This window comes from Spermophilus citellus (genome assembly GCF_964194105.1).
Source record: "Spermophilus citellus genome assembly, chromosome: 18".
NCBI lineage: Eukaryota > Metazoa > Chordata > Mammalia > Rodentia > Sciuridae > Spermophilus > Spermophilus citellus.
In genome coordinates this window covers 14,797,583-14,813,958 of record NC_138200.1, presented here as the reverse complement: position 1 = coordinate 14,813,958, position 16,376 = coordinate 14,797,583, and the positions used below count along the sequence as shown (strand labels likewise).

At 46.4% G+C, this 16,376-nt stretch overlaps 1 protein-coding gene across 4 annotated transcripts in view; it reads left to right on the top strand.

Annotated features, from left to right (window-relative positions):
- SAMD4B (sterile alpha motif domain containing 4B) overlaps window positions 1-16,376 on the top strand; it is a 46,943-nt gene that overhangs the window by 16,760 nt on the left and 13,807 nt on the right. For all 4 annotated transcript variants that reach the window (XR_014019600.1, XR_014019601.1, XM_081273829.1 and 1 more), the window contains 2 exons: window positions 9,168-9,638; window positions 15,834-16,073. Coding sequence is in view for 2 of the 4 variants with exons in the window: in XM_081273829.1 (XP_081129955.1) it covers window positions 9,168-9,638; window positions 15,834-16,073 (711 nt within the window). In the remaining 2 variants the exon portion in view is untranslated. The remainder of the gene's footprint in view (window positions 1-9,167; window positions 9,639-15,833; window positions 16,074-16,376) is intronic.

The window sequence follows — 16,376 nt, the reverse complement described above, 5'->3', positions numbered from 1 at the left end:
CTTGGTTCCCCAGGCCCACCCATCTTAGCAATAGTCAGCTTTCTTTCTGTTTTCTTTCTTTTCTTTTTCTTTCTTTCTTTTTTAAAAGATATATATATTTTTAGTTGTGGATAGACACAATACCTTTATTTTATTTATTCATCTTTATGTGGTGCTGTGCATCAAACCCAGTGCCTCACACTGCTAAGCAAGTGCTCTACCACTTAGCCCCAGCCCCAGCCCAGTGAGCTTTATTTCTTATTGCATTTTTATGTGTAAGTCACAGAAGTGCAGTGGTTATAGGGGAAGGCAGTTACTTAGACCAGGAGCCATATCCACCTAATTCCCAGACTGGCAGACAGAGCAGCAAGAACCCAGCTCGGCTGCAGCAGGCACAAGTCTCAGCCTCCCTACTAGGGAGGGCTCCCCTCTTTAGCACCAGGGGCAGGAGATTGTGCTAAGACCCTGTTGTCAGCATGGGGGCGTTTTGGGGACAGGCTAGTGTCTTATACAGCTTTGTCACATAACCTTCTACCACTTCATCCATGAAGGCAGTTGGATAATTTTTGGGTACCAATTTTGTCTGCGTATCAGAACCACTAGTGGTGCTTATTGCTATTGATATATTCAAGAGCATTTTCAGTCTTTGCTTTTGTTTTCAGAACTTGTAGTAAAAATCAAACCATGCAGAAGGTGAAAAGTGAGGTCTCCTTTTCAGACTCCCATGTTCCCACCTTCTTGTGTTATGTTTTATGAGGTGGATTCTGTGCATATATAGCTACAAACTTATTCTCCTTCTTGCTTTAAGGTGTTTTAAGGGCTGGGGCAGAGCGCTTGCCTAGCATATGTGATGCACCGGGTTCAATCCTCAGCGCCATATAAAAAGAGACAAATAAAATAAAGGCAGTCTATCCATCTACAACTACAAAAAAAAAAAAAGAATTTTTTTTTAAAAAGTTGTTTAAACAAATATAGCCAGATATGTGTATTAACCAGTTTGCTTTGTTCACTTATCAAAATAATTTCATACCATTCCATATTCAGCACATACTTATATGCCTTGTTATTAATGGCTTGCCAGGGCTGAGAACTGCTGGGCAATAAATTGAATGACAAGTACATGAATCAAGACCTTTCTCTATATCCCCATATCAGGTGGTAAGAATTTTGTTTTGTTTTGTTTTATCTTTATTTTGTTTATTTTTTTTTATGTGGTGCTGAGGATCGAACTCAGTGCCTCACATGGGCAAGGCAAGTGCTCTGCCACTGAGCCACAATCCCTGCCCAATAAGAATTTTTTTTTTTTTAAGAGAGAGTGAGAGAGGAGAGAGAGTGAGAGAGAGAGAGAATTTTTAATATTTATTTTTTTTTAGTTCTCAGCGGACACAACATCTTTGTTGGTATGTGGTGCTGAGGATCGAACCCAGGCCGTACGCATGCCAGGCGAGCACGCTACCGCTTGAGCCACATCCCCAGCCCCCAATAAGAAATTTTATAACAAGCTGGTACTTACATGGTTAGGGGAGTAATGAAAACCTACAGGAGGGAAGAGAGGGAAAGGAAAGAAATTACCTGTGATCGTTTCTCTACCAAATCAAGCTCTACTCCAATCTTGATGTGCTCACTGACTGGTTTGCTTTCTTCTTTCCTTCCTGCATTAAAATATTAAGAACTATTATTCTGGGGCTGAGGTTATAGCTCAGTGGTAGAGTGCTTGCCTCGCATGTGGAAGGCGCTGGGTTCTATCCTCAGCACCACATAAAATAAAGGTGTTTTGTCTGTCTATAACTAAAAAAAAAAAAAAAAATTTAAAAAGGACTGTTAATCTAAAAGAAGGTTTTGGGGCCCCCAAAGAAAGTAGTATGTTTGGCTGCGGTTCTGCCTACCTTGTTACGAAGTAAGGGAGAAAGCCCACCAGGATGGGAGAAGAGCGTGACTTGAGAGAGAAGTGATCACAGGTAAATTCTGTTGGGCTTTGAATGGAATGCCTCTGCCTAATAGACATGAGGGCTCCAAGATTAATACAGCAGTCTCCTGCCTCACTCCTGCCCTCAAATAGAATCCCCCACCCCTTTCACCTTATTTGTCTCTTGGGAGAAATTGCTCCTCCCTTATTTCTTTTCCTCTGTTCATTATTGGCCTTTCCATTCACTTAGGTTTTCCAACTTGCATCATCATCAGAATCCCCCAGGATGGGCAGTAACTTAAAATTCAGATTCTTGGCCCCTCACTGTCCCCCCAGACCCACTAAAGGAGCACCCTGAGAGGATGGTCATGGGAAAAAATACCCAAATTTTTCTGATGACCAGTCACTATGGGAGATGATGCCCTGCTGGGTGATAGAAATTGTTATGAAGCATAACACATCAAAGTTCTAGATCCAGCTCTACCATTAACTCATACTGCTCTTGAGTCTGAGGGTCCTTATCTAGTCAATGAAAGGGTTGTTCTAAGTCCTTTTGAGGTACATCTTTAGGCTCTGAAAAAAGTGTCAAAGTTGGCAGAACATAGACAAGCATACTACTTTCTTTGGGAGCCAGCACATTCTAGAGCAATAGTTCTTTTTTTTTTAACATTTATTTTTTAGTTATAAGTGGACACAATATCTTTATTTTATTTTTATGCAGTGCTGAGGATCAAACCCAGTGCCTCATGCATGCTAGGTGAGCACTCTACCACTGAGCTACAACCCAGCCCTAGAGCAATAGTTCTTAATATTTAATGCAGGGCTGGGGATGTGGCTCAAGCGGTAGCGCGCTCGCCTGGCATACGTGCGGCCCGGGTTCGATCCTCAGCACCACATACCAACAAAGATGTTGTGTCCGCCGAGAACTAAAAAATAAATATTAAAAAAAAAATATTTAATGCAGACTGGAGATATAGCTCAGTAATAGAGCACTCATCTAGCATGTGCAAGGCCCTGGATTCAGTCCACAGCACTGTCCCCTGCCAAATTTTACTGGATGGACCCTCGCTTTCTCAGAGAAGTGCACACATACCCCACTAACCAAATCCTGAGTTAATTTGGCCCACCAGTCCCCAATTAAGAGCTGCCCATTACAGGGACTGAAGCCCTTCTGTAGCTCTTCAGCTCCCTTCAGAGCAGGAGGCCTGAAGAATGAGGTGTAGATCCCTTGCTTTTTTCTGGGTTTTGTCTCTCTCCCACCTGATGAACCCTACCTCTTCCTTCAGTTCTCCAGGGAGTCCCTGGGTTTGGGTCAGAGTTGCCTACATGCCTATCTCGTCCACAGATAGGGCAGGGAACACAGAGAAACCAACCTAAGAAAGTGTCCCAGTCCTGGCTTCAGGTCACAGTCCCCCAGAAACTTCCTAAAAATAATGTGAGGCATAGTTCCTGCCCTTAGAGATTTAAAGCTCCCTAGGTGACTCGTGTGTGACCCAATGGAGAACGATTTGACACTTGCTGATGCTGATTCTAGGTGAGCCTAAGAATGTGGTAAGGATTGTGACCTGTTGAAAGTTGGGGTGGGGGGTACAGCCTAGGTTGTTCCCCTGGGGACAAGGAGGATATATGGAAGTCATCTATCTCCAGCACCCCATATGGAAGTCATCTATCTCCAGCACCCCACGCTGGTTTCCTAGAAACAGGACCTGAGGCAATATTCAAGAAAGTAATACTCTAGAGCTCTGGAAGAGGGGGAAGGACCCAGGTGTCCCCTCATCATCATCCTTGTTCCTTCTCCTGTATTCCCTTCTGTTTGGAACTACAACAGTAATCTTGGCACTCTCCTTTCCCTGATGCTGCCTTAGACTAGAAGGGAAGTCTCATGGACAGGAGGATGGTGGAGAATGGGGGCCAGGGGAGCTGAATTTCCCCTTCCATCCTAATTCTATAGCATCCTGGGCCACATTTCCTGCCTTTCTTCCCACCTCATCTCTTCTGAGTCAGTTCCCAAATCCAGCAGGTTTAAGCTCCTCCTCCTTGGCTCCCTGGGTCTGGGTGGGGAAACTGAGGTCAGGAGGGGCCATGACAAGTGAGTCACCAGACTGGCTCAGTCCTGATGCCTCCACCCTCCCCTTTCAGACTCTACTGACATAGTTCATCAAACAAAAATGTGAGCCCCTTGGCCCTCCCTCATATCTTTGTGGGCTAGGGTGATGTTTGGAGCCAAACCCTAGCCCCTCTGACTGGTGCCTGAGGCTTCCAAAATGGTTGCGACAGCCCAGCACATAAAAATGGTTTGGCTCTTATGGCAGTTCTCAAAAGATATATTTGGCTCCTGTGATTTGCCAGGACCCAAGGTTATGACCTACTTAGCTCTGGTCACCTGGCCAGACCTGCCTCGTTGCCACCGTGCCAAGGCAGGCACTCATACACAGCCTCCCTCGCTCTCTCCATGCCTGTGGAGTCCAGATTTGTAGCTTGGTGAGAAGCAGCTCTTGGCGTCATGGCATTCCCCAGCCCCCTCCCCCATCCACCCACCTCCAGAATTTCATCACTGCTTGTTGTGCCTCTAGCTCCAAGGAACCAGAGATCTGTCTGTTTTTGGTAAATAACTGTATGAAATTCCCCATCCCTATTGGGAATCTTAAGGGGGAGTCCCAGATGTGCTTTCCTAAATGAACTTCTCCCCCAGCCCTGAAACAGCATGGTTCTAGATCTTCAACCAGGAGCAGTGACAGTAATAGTCAAATGTACTGAGCATCACACATGCCAGGTGCTTTGCATGATTGTTTCCTTCGTTTTATAACCAAGTGACAAGGGCTTTTTTGAGGGGTAGGCAGTACTGGGATTGAACTCAGGGGCACTTGACCTCTAAGCCTCATGCCCAGCCCTGTTTTGTATTTTATTTGGAGACAGAGTCTCACTGAGTTGCTTAACGCCTTGCTTTTGCTGAGGCTGGCCTTGAACTTTCGATCCTCTAACTCAGCCTCCTAAACTGCTGGGATTACAGCTGTTGGCATAACGCTACTGCGCCTGGCAACAAGGGCTTTTATAAACCCCATTTGACAAAAGAGACCAAGGCTCAGAGAGGTAAAAGGACTGGCTCACAGTGGTGTTGACTTAGGTCTTGGAGTTATAGCTGGATTTTGAACCCAGACATGTTTGCCTTTTGAATATGTATTTTCATTCAGTATGCTCTGCTAGGTAACATGAGGTTGGGGGAGCCTAGCTAGGGCACATTATACACACGGAAATATCATACCTTCCCCGGACCATCTGGGTTCAATTGGGCAGGTATTCATTGGGCCCCTGATGTGCCTGTACTTGGGGCCAGACTTTTCTGATCTGGGCAGGAAACTAGAGGTTCCATCCCCACCCATCATCTGCAGCCTCAGCTGGGTTCACCCCAAGGGGCCTGAGGCTGCACAAATTCCTTGGACCAGTTCCAGTACTCATTGATGCTTCCCAGTCATGGGAGGCCCGCCCTTACCACCACCACCACCACTCAGACACATGAACACACATTTCCTCAGGGTCAGCTTCCATTCGTCCAAAACCACTCTCCCCTTTCTGGGCAGTAGAACAAGGTCTTTCATTGAACCCAACCCTTAGGGCTGTTCTGTCACGTCCCCTGGCAGTACCAGAGGAGAAGCTGTGTCCCTTAGCCCTGGGGTCCTGGCAGTACTCTGGGGTGGGGGAGGGACTAGACAAGGCCTCTCTGTCCCAGATGCCTCTGGCTACCCTGTAAGGCCCAAACAACAGCAATTGAGAATGTCAGGGTAGGGATGAAGGGACTGTGCTGGTGGAGAAGGGAGAAAAACACCCATCACTGAGCCACATCCTTAGAGTTTACTATGGGCAGACTCTTTCAGATGCTTTATATGCATCACCTCCCTGAATCTTCTCAGTAGTCCTGTCATCCCTGTTTTACAGAGAGGAAGCATATTGTCCAGGCAACATTGCTGCATGCTGCGATTGGGATGCAAATTCTTTACTTTGTCCCTATTATTATGCACTATATTTCTTAACCAGAACTGAAAACTTGCCAGGCACAGTGGTACACACATGTAATCTCAGCGGTTCAGGAGGCTGAGGCAGGAGAATCATGAGTTCAAAACCAGCCTCGGCAGCTTAGCAAGGCACTTAGCAACTCAGTGAGACCCTGTCTCTAAATAAAGAGCTGGGGATGTTGCTCAGTGGTTAAGCACCCCTGAGTTCAATCCTTAGTACCAAAATAAATAAATAAGAACCCAAAGCTAGGATCTATATCAGGGAAGGTGGGTGCTAGAGAAGTTCATTATCATGTGACCCAGTGAGTGCCAGATGGAGGTGGGAGAGCAGGAAAGACTAGATTCCCTAACTTTAGGAATGCCTGTCCCATCTTGGAATGATCTTTAAATGTGGAGGTAGCCTGGGGAGACAGTCTTGTGGTCATGGGGAGCTGGTTCAAATAAAGATAGAAGGGATGCAATTTCCTAACTTTGAGTGGCAGTTACTGACGGGAATCTGGAAAGCCAGCCAGGGAAAGGAAGGGGAAGAAGGGAGAGTCTGCATCAGAGAAATAGGTTGTAGTGGAAATTCTTCTCAATTCCAGAGGCAGATATATCTGGGTTCAGATCATGGTATTGTCACTCACTAGCTTTGTCACTTGGGGGAAGTGAATTCACCTTCCCAAATGTTATTTATCTGGAAGATGAGAATGCTAAAACAGGACAAAGGAGGGGATGAAAGCCAGTCATGCTGTTCATATAGTGGCTGGAACATGGCAAATATTCAATAAATGTTATCCGTTGTTATTTTTAATGGCGGTAGTATTATTAATTTTGTTATTAATTTGGGGTAGTGCTATGGCCATAGCATGAGTTGACTTTAAATGAATGAATGGATGAATTTCTGGGTACTTTAACAGGGTTTCTCTAGGAAGCTTGGAGCAAAGAGGAGAGCCAGGCCAAGAAAATGCACGATTTACATAGCTAGGAATTGGGAATTGAGTGTTTCATTTTCCTGGGGTTACAGATTTAAATAGAATTAGAAGTTAATGGGAATTCCAGGCCACAGATTTCTAAGCAATTCATTAAGAAAGAGGGTTGCAGAAGCGACACTTTTCAAACTTTTATGCAAGGAACCAAGTATATATCCTGCATTATGGGCAGAAGAAAGAAGAGGCCTTTGGATTTTTTCTTCTCTCCATACTAGGTATTGAACCCAGGAGTTCTTTAACCACTGAGCTACTTCTCCAGCCCTTTATATTTTTTATTTTGAAACAGGGTCTTACTAAGATGACAAGACTGGCCTTGAACTTGCAATCCTCCTGCCTCAGACTCCTGAATTGCTGGGATTACAGGCGTAAGCCAAAGCACCTGGCAGTCCTTGGAATCTTAAGGCTTAAGAAACTTGCATTGAAAGACCCTTGGATGCCTAGGTTTCCTTATGCATGCCTATTCCCAGCTTCTCTGTTTCCTAAGATAGAAGATTGGATTGTGCTTTTACAATCCATGTATTAAAAGGAAGGAGCCATTGTAAAGTATACTACCCATAATACTAATTGTGCTAGTTTTTCTGATGCTGTGACAAGGTGCCTGAGAAATCAACTTAGAGGAAAAAAATATTTATTTGGCTCACAGTTTGAGAGGTTTTAGTTTATGGTTATCTGGCTCCATTATGCTATGGGCTTGTGATGAGGCAGAGTATCATGGCAGAGAGGACATGATAGAGTAAAACTGCTTGCCCATGGTAGAGGGGAAGTGAGAGGGAGAAGGACCAGGGGCAAGATATACCCTTCCAGATTAGTTCCCAGTGATCTACGTTTTCCAACTAGACCCCACCTCCTGAAGTTCCTACCACCACCTAATAATGCCCTCCGCTGTGAACCCCATCAGAGGTCAGAATTCTCATGACTTTAATCATTTCCCAGGAACCTTACCTCTGGACATTGCTGCATTGGGTACCAAGCCTTTAACCCATGAACCTTTAGGGGGACATTCCAGAATCAAATTATAACAGTAGTAAAAAAAAAAAAAAAAAAAACAGCAAATATTTCCCAAGGACTTAGTTTATGCTGTGGTCTCGATTCCTAGCAGCCATGCCAGGCAGGAATAATTCTGAGTTCCCCTCTAAAGACAAAGCAGAGCTCAGGAAAGGGGCTACTATTTCCCAAAGTTACATGGTTGATGAGCAGTGAAGTGACATGAGTCATATCTCTACCTGTTCATTTTCATTATCCACTCTTTGGGGGTCTTAGTTTTGTCCACTTAGTGCCAGCTTCTTTGCCTCCTTCCAGGATCTTATCATTAGCACATTTCTCATCATCCTGTGAATCATCATCTTGGCTACAGGTGTGAACCCAGTTGCCCAAGAGTGAGTTGGCCTTGATCCTTGAACACTATCTCTTCTTTCCAAGTATTGGTGTTCTTTGTCCTTTTTCAGCGTCATCTCCATCCTCTACTTTGTTTAGCTAATCACAGAGTAACAAGGTTTTTGAGGGGGACAGTCAGACCTGCAGTGGGTCCTTCCCAAAGTCTCCTTTATGCTGCCAGCCTGGGGCCTTATTCTTAGGGTGCTCCCTTCTGGGTGATGGAGAAACCTTGGCTCATTACTCAGGTTCTCAGATATGAAATGAAAGGAGAGGTCAAGATGACCCTGGCACAGAGGAGCCAGGGGAGTCTTCCTGGAGGAGGATAGGTTTAGGCATTCTAAAAGACATCACATTGGTGCTCACTTTAGCAGAACTAAGCTAAAATTGGAACAATACAGAAAATTAGTCTGAGACCCACTCAAGAGCAATCCCAAATTCTTGAAGTACTCCATATTGTTTTATTTATTTATTTGTGTCATTAAAGAGAAGAAGAAGAGAGAGAATTTGGGCAGAAGGAAAGAGGTTGCTACAGGCTAAAGCCTCAAATCTCAGCCTGATTGTGGAAGGTTGGATGAATGTAGGGTTTATAGAGCCCCAGAGAAGATGGGAATATGTTCTAGCTGAGTCTTCATCTGGAGGAAGAGATGGGGAGTGCCCTGGAAAATGAAGGTGATATTGGGCTGTAAGTCTTGGTGCAGGTTGCCATTGTAAAACTCCTGGTGAGGAACATGACATCCTAGTGAAGTTTAGGAAGATCAGTCAATCTGTATGTCCATGTGTGTGACTCAGTTACATGAGAGACAAGGTCAAGCATGAACAGAGAAAGGAGAGGAGGAGATTAGAACTGAGGGAATAGACAGTGGATTCTTGGGTTTGTAGTTGTTTCCACCCAGACTCTCCTGACATTTCCTCTTATCCCCTCTTTAGCCATCGTCAGCCAGTGGCAGCAGGAGTCCAAAGAGAAGGTGGTGTCCCTCCTGCTGTCTCACCTGCCTCTGCTTCAACCAGGCAACACGGAGGCCAAGTCGGAGTACATGAGGCTACTGCAGAAAGTGCTGGCTTACTCGATTGAGAGCAATGCCTTCATCGAGGAGAGCCGCCAGCTGCTCTCCTATGCCCTCATCCACCCAGCCACCACACTGGAGGACCGCAATGCGCTGGCCCTCTGGCTGAGCCACCTGGAAGAGCGGCTGGCTAGTGGCTTCCGTACCCGGCCAGAACCCTCCTACCACTCACGCCAGGGCTCAGATGAGTGGGGAGGGACTGCAGAGCTGGGCCCTGGAGAGGCAGGGCCAGGCTGGCAGGACAAGCCACCCCGGGAAAATGGACATGTGCCCTTCCACCCATCCACCTCGGTGCCGCCAGCCATCAACAGTATTGGGAGCAATGCAAATACAGGTGAGGGGGTATTGCAGGAGGCCATGCCTGAAAATGGCCAGACTGGGCTCTCTTTACTCATTGTGTGGCCTTGGGAAACTCCCATAACTTCTCTGGGCCTCAGCTTTTTTAAGTAGTACAAAGGTTGGGAACTTGCACTCCCAGAGTCAAATTGGACCTACAGACATATTATTGAATCCACACTTTGGTTTTGTGTTTTTACGTAAATTTTAGTGTGGCTGGACATGGTGGTTCATGCCTACAATCCCAGTGACTTGGGAGGCTGAGGCAGGAAGATCATAGGTTCAAAGCCAGACTCAGCAATTTAGCAAGACCCTGTTTTAGAATTTTTAAAAAAGAAAAAAAATATGGGAATGTAGCTCAGAGGTAAAGCACCTTGGGTTCAGTCCCCAGTCCTCAGTAAAAAAAAAATAAAATTTGCTTAATTTATTAATTTAGTGATATTAGATTTTTCCCCTTAAAATCAAATTTCCAACTTCTCTTGAGAAGTCCAAAGATCTGGCAGCTCAAGGCCTGTATTCTCAGCAGCAGCAACAATAGGAGAGGAAACTGAATATCAGCCACCTGCTTTAAACTCTGCACATGTGCTGCAGCCTACCTCTGACTGACCCAAACCATCTTTGAGCATTTCTGATACCTGGCCTCTTGAATTTGTGACCCCCTGTTAGAGGAGTAGACACCATCATCTGAGGTCCCTTCTAGCTCACTGGCTGCAGTGAGCTACCTTTAACTTGCAGTCTTGCTTACAGTCTTTCTTCTTAGATATCTTTTGTGGTTTTTTTTTTGTTGTTGTGTTGTTTTTATCTTTTATTTTTATATTTATTTTTTAGTTTTCTGCAGACATAACATCTTTGTTTGTATGTGGTGCTGAGGATCAAACCCAGGGCCGCACGCATGCCAGGCGAGTGCGCTACCGCTTGAGCCACACCCCCAGCCCCTGTTTGTTTGTTAATGTAAGATATAACTCCCACTTGTGGTGGCACATGCCTGTAATCTCAGCTATTTGGGACACCAAGGTAGGAGGATTGCAATCTCAAGGCCATTTCAGCAACTTAGAAAGACCCTATCTCAAAGTTTAAAATGTGGGAGATAGGAGCCAGGCATGATGGCATGTACCTGTAATCACAGTGACTTGGGAGGCTGAGGCAAAATCACAAATTTGAGGCCAGCCTCAGCAACTTAATGAGACCATGTCTCAAAAAATAAAAGGGCTGCAGATGGGACTCAATGGTATAGTGCCTCTGGATTCAATCCCTAGGACTGCAAAAAATAAAATAAAAAGGTGGTGACCGGGAGAGCACCCCGGGTTCACCCCAGTACCACACGAAAAGAGACATATTCCTGCTGCAAGGCATTAGTAATACTAGGTATTACTAGGTGACTGTGCTAGGTACTCTTTTTTGCGTGTGTGTGCGTAATTTTACACAGAACTGGGATTCATTGTGACATACTGGTACATGCACATAATATAATTTGGTCAATTTTATTTCCTGGGCATTCTTTGAATAAACACTGTTTCAGATATGATCTCATTTAATCCTCATGACAGTCATATCATTAGTCCCATTCAACAGATGAGGACACTGGAACTCAAAAAAGCAAAGTCACATATTCAAGGTCACACATAGAAAAAGTGGTGGAACTGGCCAAGATTCACACCCAACCATTCTGATGCCAGAGCTGGCCTCTGACCACTGTGCTGTCCTGCCAACTAAGTGGGCTTGAAAGGCTCTCTTAATAAGCACCCTGGAGGCTGGGTGAGCAGGGGGAGGTGGTGTGGCAGTGCCTTTTTGAAATGTTAGTCAAAATGAACAGGGTAAGAGAGGGTAGGGTGGCTTTTCCAAGTCATGGTGACATGGCATGACCCTAGTTGAGGCAAGGGGCCATGACTCAACCTCAGGGTGGCCAGTCCCTTTCAGCAGGCACTGGTTAGAGCTGCTGTGGAATGTCACAAGTGTCAGTAGAGGGGGGATGAAGCCTGTAATCCCAGGAGTGTCCAGTTCTCTGGTACCATGTGCACATCAGTTACCCCCTGCCCAGGCTATTTTCCCCACAGTTAATGTCGATGTCTTGGTCAGCCTGCCTAGGAACTCGTAACAACCTGGGAAGATAGATAGGAGGGCATTTCCAGGGAATTCTGGCAACCTGAGATGCCTTGGGCCTCCTTTTTCAGTCTTAGAACACCATAGTTCCTGGATCCCTATTGGGAGAATATATTAATAATGATAATTCTGGTTTAAAAATGTTGGACGCTGCCAGGCACAGTAATGTATACCTGTAATCCCAGAGACTTGTGAGGCTGAGGCAGAAAGATGGTAAATTGCAAGCCAGCCTCAGCAACTTAGCAAGGCTGTAAGCAACTTTGCAAGACTTTGTCTTAAAATAAAAAGGACTGGTAGTAAAGCACCTCTGGGTTCAATCCCCCCCACTGCAAAAAATAAATACAGTTTTATGTACAATTTATACACACACACACACACACACACATATATATATATATATATATATATATATATACGCAAACATACACAACTGCTTGGAGCTGTTCTAAGAACTCTAGATCTGTAAACTCAGAAACTTGGCTGAGTCAGTGAAGTCACTTGCCCAAGATGGTATACCTAGAAATTAAATGTAGGCAATCTGGCTCCAGAGCTTATACTCTGAATTACTGTCTTATGTTTCCTTCACCTAGAAGTGACCCTCTTGGAGATATATGCTCAGACCTCATAGGGAAGGGTCACCCATGCAGGGTAACCTCTCCACATCTGTGCAGGTTTTTGGTTCTGTTTTTCCCTTTGGCAGTACTGAGGGTCAAACCTAGGACCTTGCACATATTAGGCAAATGCTCAACCACTGAGCTACATCTCCATCCCCACCTCCCCAGCAACTTTAGAGACTAGTGTTGGAAAAGGGGCTTGAACCAAAAGAGAAAAGAATTGGGCATTCCACACAGAGGGCACAGCGTGAATCAAAGGCACAGGAGTGACAGAGGGGACAGCATATGGCAAGTATGGCTGTGATGAATTTACATGAGTAATAGCAGTAGTAGATACTTATGTTTACCATGTGCCTATCATTGTGCTAAGGACTTTGTGTGGAAATGGAGGCAGAGGGGTGAATGAAGTGATCTGCCGAAGAGCACACAGTTCAAAAGTGGCAGAGCCAAGATTTGAACTTAGGTCTTAGGGCCACAGTCTTGCAGGGGGACAAGACCAAGCTTTTGGATTTCAGGCAGTTGCAGGAAACAGGAAACCATTAAAATATTTTTGAGTAGGAAGCAAGGATTGGCTTGGGAGGGCAGGCAGGGTGGGTTTGGGGCGCTGCCAAGGACAAACCAGGGTTTCTTGGAGAGTACGAGGCCCCGGATCTCTGGCCAGCATTCCTGTTTTTATAATTCTCATGCTGTGGCCAGCCTCCACCCCAATGCAGGGCCAAGCAGGGTTCCTCAGGAACTACATGTCATGCCCATCAGAATAATTTCCTGCCCTCTCAGCCTCGCCTGCCCCCTTCTTGGCTGAGAAGAGAGGAAGGAGGAGGCTAGAGACACCAAGACAGCCACAAAGGCCTCTATTGAGATTCTCCAACCTCCCAGGCCCAAAGTGTGCCATTTTTCTTTAGAAGTCCCAAGTGGAGCAGAAACTAAGGCCAAAAGAGTCCAGAGACTTGGAGGAAACCCTAAGTAGAAGATCCCAGAGGTCTTTGTCAGGGACAGGTTGAGTTGGCCTTATGGGTTAGCCCGTGAACTGCCCACTCCCTCAGGTGACTTCCTGGCTATGAGCATCAGTATTGTCACAGATAGCGACAGAAGGTGCTTTGGGTCCTGCACAACCAGGTTGGCCCTCCTTCCTGGACTGGGTGTCAGTGGAACACTGGCAAGAACCCCAGCCTTTCCATTGAAAGCAAGGCCCAGGCTCCGTGTCTCTGCCTCTCAACTCCCTGTGGGAACTGGAGCAAAGGGCATGAGCTTCCTGGGCCTTGATGTCCTTACCTACCCAGGCTTTTTAGCTTTGTTTACTTTTCTTTTGCTCTCAGCTAACTTGGGAGGGGCTTCAGAATTCCCTGTGTCAAGGACATCTTGGTCCCCTTAACATCCTTTTATCCTTTATGAAACTATTGAAGCACTTCTGTGTGTCATGCCCTGTGCCTAATCCTGGGCTTGCAGAAATGATTGGGCCGGTCCCTGTCATCCATAAGCCCCCAGTCCATTGCCTGGGGCTGGCTAGTGAGGAGAGCGACAAACATCATCACTAGGCAGCTACAGAAAGGCCGCTTGTATGAAGTGTGGAGACAAAAGCAGCTGGTGGAGAAGGTGGGACAGCAGTGGCTGGGCAGTGGGAAAAGGCACATAGATATGTAGGAGAGCCTGTGGGATCCCCTCCTGTTTTGGGAATAGTTAAAAATCACTGGTGTGGTGGTACACACCTGTAATCCCAGCATCGCAGGAGGATTGCAAGTTCAAATCAGCCTCAACACCTTAGGCCCCAATTTAGTAAGACCCTCTATCTAAATAAAATAGTTTAAAGGTGCTGGGAATGTGGCTCATGGTTAAGCACCCCTGGGTTCAATCCCCAGTACAAAAAAAGTCAAGTGGTAGCTGGGTGCCATGATGCAGGCTTGTAATCCCAGCAACTTGGGAGGCTTAGGCAGGAGGATCACAAGTTCAAGGCTAGACTGGGAACTTACTGAGACCCTGTCTCAAAATGAAAAAGGCTCTGGATATAGCTCAGTAGTAGAGCACCCTGACTTCAGTGCCCAGTAACAAAACAAAAAAATGTTGGATCACCCTGTTTACCTCAGAAATAGGATGGACAAGAGAGTGTGAAATGTCCTATGGAAGAGGCCCCTGGGTTTACCTTCAGCCACCAGACCTCATGGGTGGCCAGTTTGGGCTCAATACAGAGAAAAAACAGAGATGTGAGGCCCAGTGACATGACACAGAGCACATACTTTATCCATCTCTAAGTACTAATGAAGCAACTCTTCTGGGCTACGCCCCCACTATAATTGCTAAGGATAGAATGCTGTTTAAGAGAGGACAAGTCCCTGCTATCACAAGTCTTCTATTCCAGCCAAGGGATTCGGTAATAAGCAAGTAAACAAATAATTAGATAAGATCATTTCAGGTAGTGATAGGTGCTGCAAGAAGATAAGGCAGTAATTGGGATTAAGGGTTGGGGAGGCAGTGATTTAAGATTGAATGTTCAGTGTAGGCCAAAGGAGGTGACACTTGAGATGAGACTTGAGGGAGCCAACAGCTGAGATTAAAAGCACAAGAAGAAAGAGCAAGTTCAGGGCTAAGGATGTGGCTCTGTAGAGTGCTTGCCTAGCATGTGTGTGTGAGGCCTGGCATTCCCAACACCACACACATGCGTGTGCGCAAGTGTGTGTACACACACAAACACACACACACGAGAATCCCTTACAACAGATTTTGAGTATTCCAGGGGCAAATGGGGATCCAGGAGAGGTGAAAGCTACAAAGACTTGAACCAAGGGCTGAGTGTGGGAGATGAGAGGTCAGAGGTGAGCAGGGGCTTATTTACCTTCTAGGTATGTGGAAGAGCTTGAATTTTGTTTTCACCATGAAGGACCCACATGAAGTTAAGCAGGGAACCATCTTGATCAGAATTTGTACTTTTTCAAGGATTAGTGTGGCTACTTGGAGGGAACGGGGACTGTAAGAGGCAAGAATGAAGGCAAGACAGGTTGGGTGGCACACGCCTGTAATCCCAGCAACTCAGGTGGCTGAGGCAGAAGGACTTCAAGTTTCTGAGGCCAGCCCTCAGCAATTTCACAAGCCCTAAGCAACTCAATAAAACCTTGTCTCAAAAAAACTAAAAAGGGCTGGGGATGTAGCTCAGTGGTGAAATGCCCCTGGGTTCAATCCCCAGTACCAAAAAGAAGGAAAAAAAAAAAACAGTGAGGAGGCTGTGGCAGTAATTTCCAGCCGCATATGCTGCGGCTGGATTAGCCTAGCAGGGAGTGGGGATAGTCAAGAGAAGTGGCTGACCATTTGCTAGGGAGTTGGGCTTTGGGTGAAGGAATGCTCAGTATCTGGTAGGTGGATATCTCTTGGACCCCACAGTCCCTTCCCCTTGGAGGATTGTGGCTCTGAGTGCCATCACAGCATTGAGGGCTTGGTCTCTTGTAGTCAGATATCCAAGCCTGACCTCTTGCTTCTCCCTCTCTGGCCAGGTCTCCCCTGCCAAATCCACCCTAGCCCACTGAAGCGCTCCATGTCACTCATCCCTACGAGCCCTCAGGCCCCTGGTGAGTGGCCAAGTCCAGAGGAGCTCGGTGCTCGGGCTGCTTTCACCACGCCCGACCACGCACCCCTCTCGCCCCAGAGCAGCGTGGCCTCCTCTGGCAGTGAGCAGACGGAGGAGCAGGGCTCCAGCCGGAACACTTTCCAGGAGGACGGCAGTGGTATGAAAGGTACAACAAGGAGGGCGAACCAGGCCCCGCTCTAGGGCTTCCACTGAGCTTAGAGGACAGAAAACTGCTCTGCCTGTCACCTGCCTTCCCTGAAGAGGGGACAGGTCTGTGGGAAGTAGATAGTCCCTAAACTTTGGGTTCAAGACAGCTGAGACCCCCCACCCCCACCCTCGTAGGCCCTGGTGTGATGGGGAAGGAGCCCCTACCCTCGACAGTTTTATCTGACAAGGCGGCCAGGACAGGCAACTGATAGAGGTTCCAGGAAGATGTTTAGAGAAGTCATTGAGGTCATCCTGACATCTT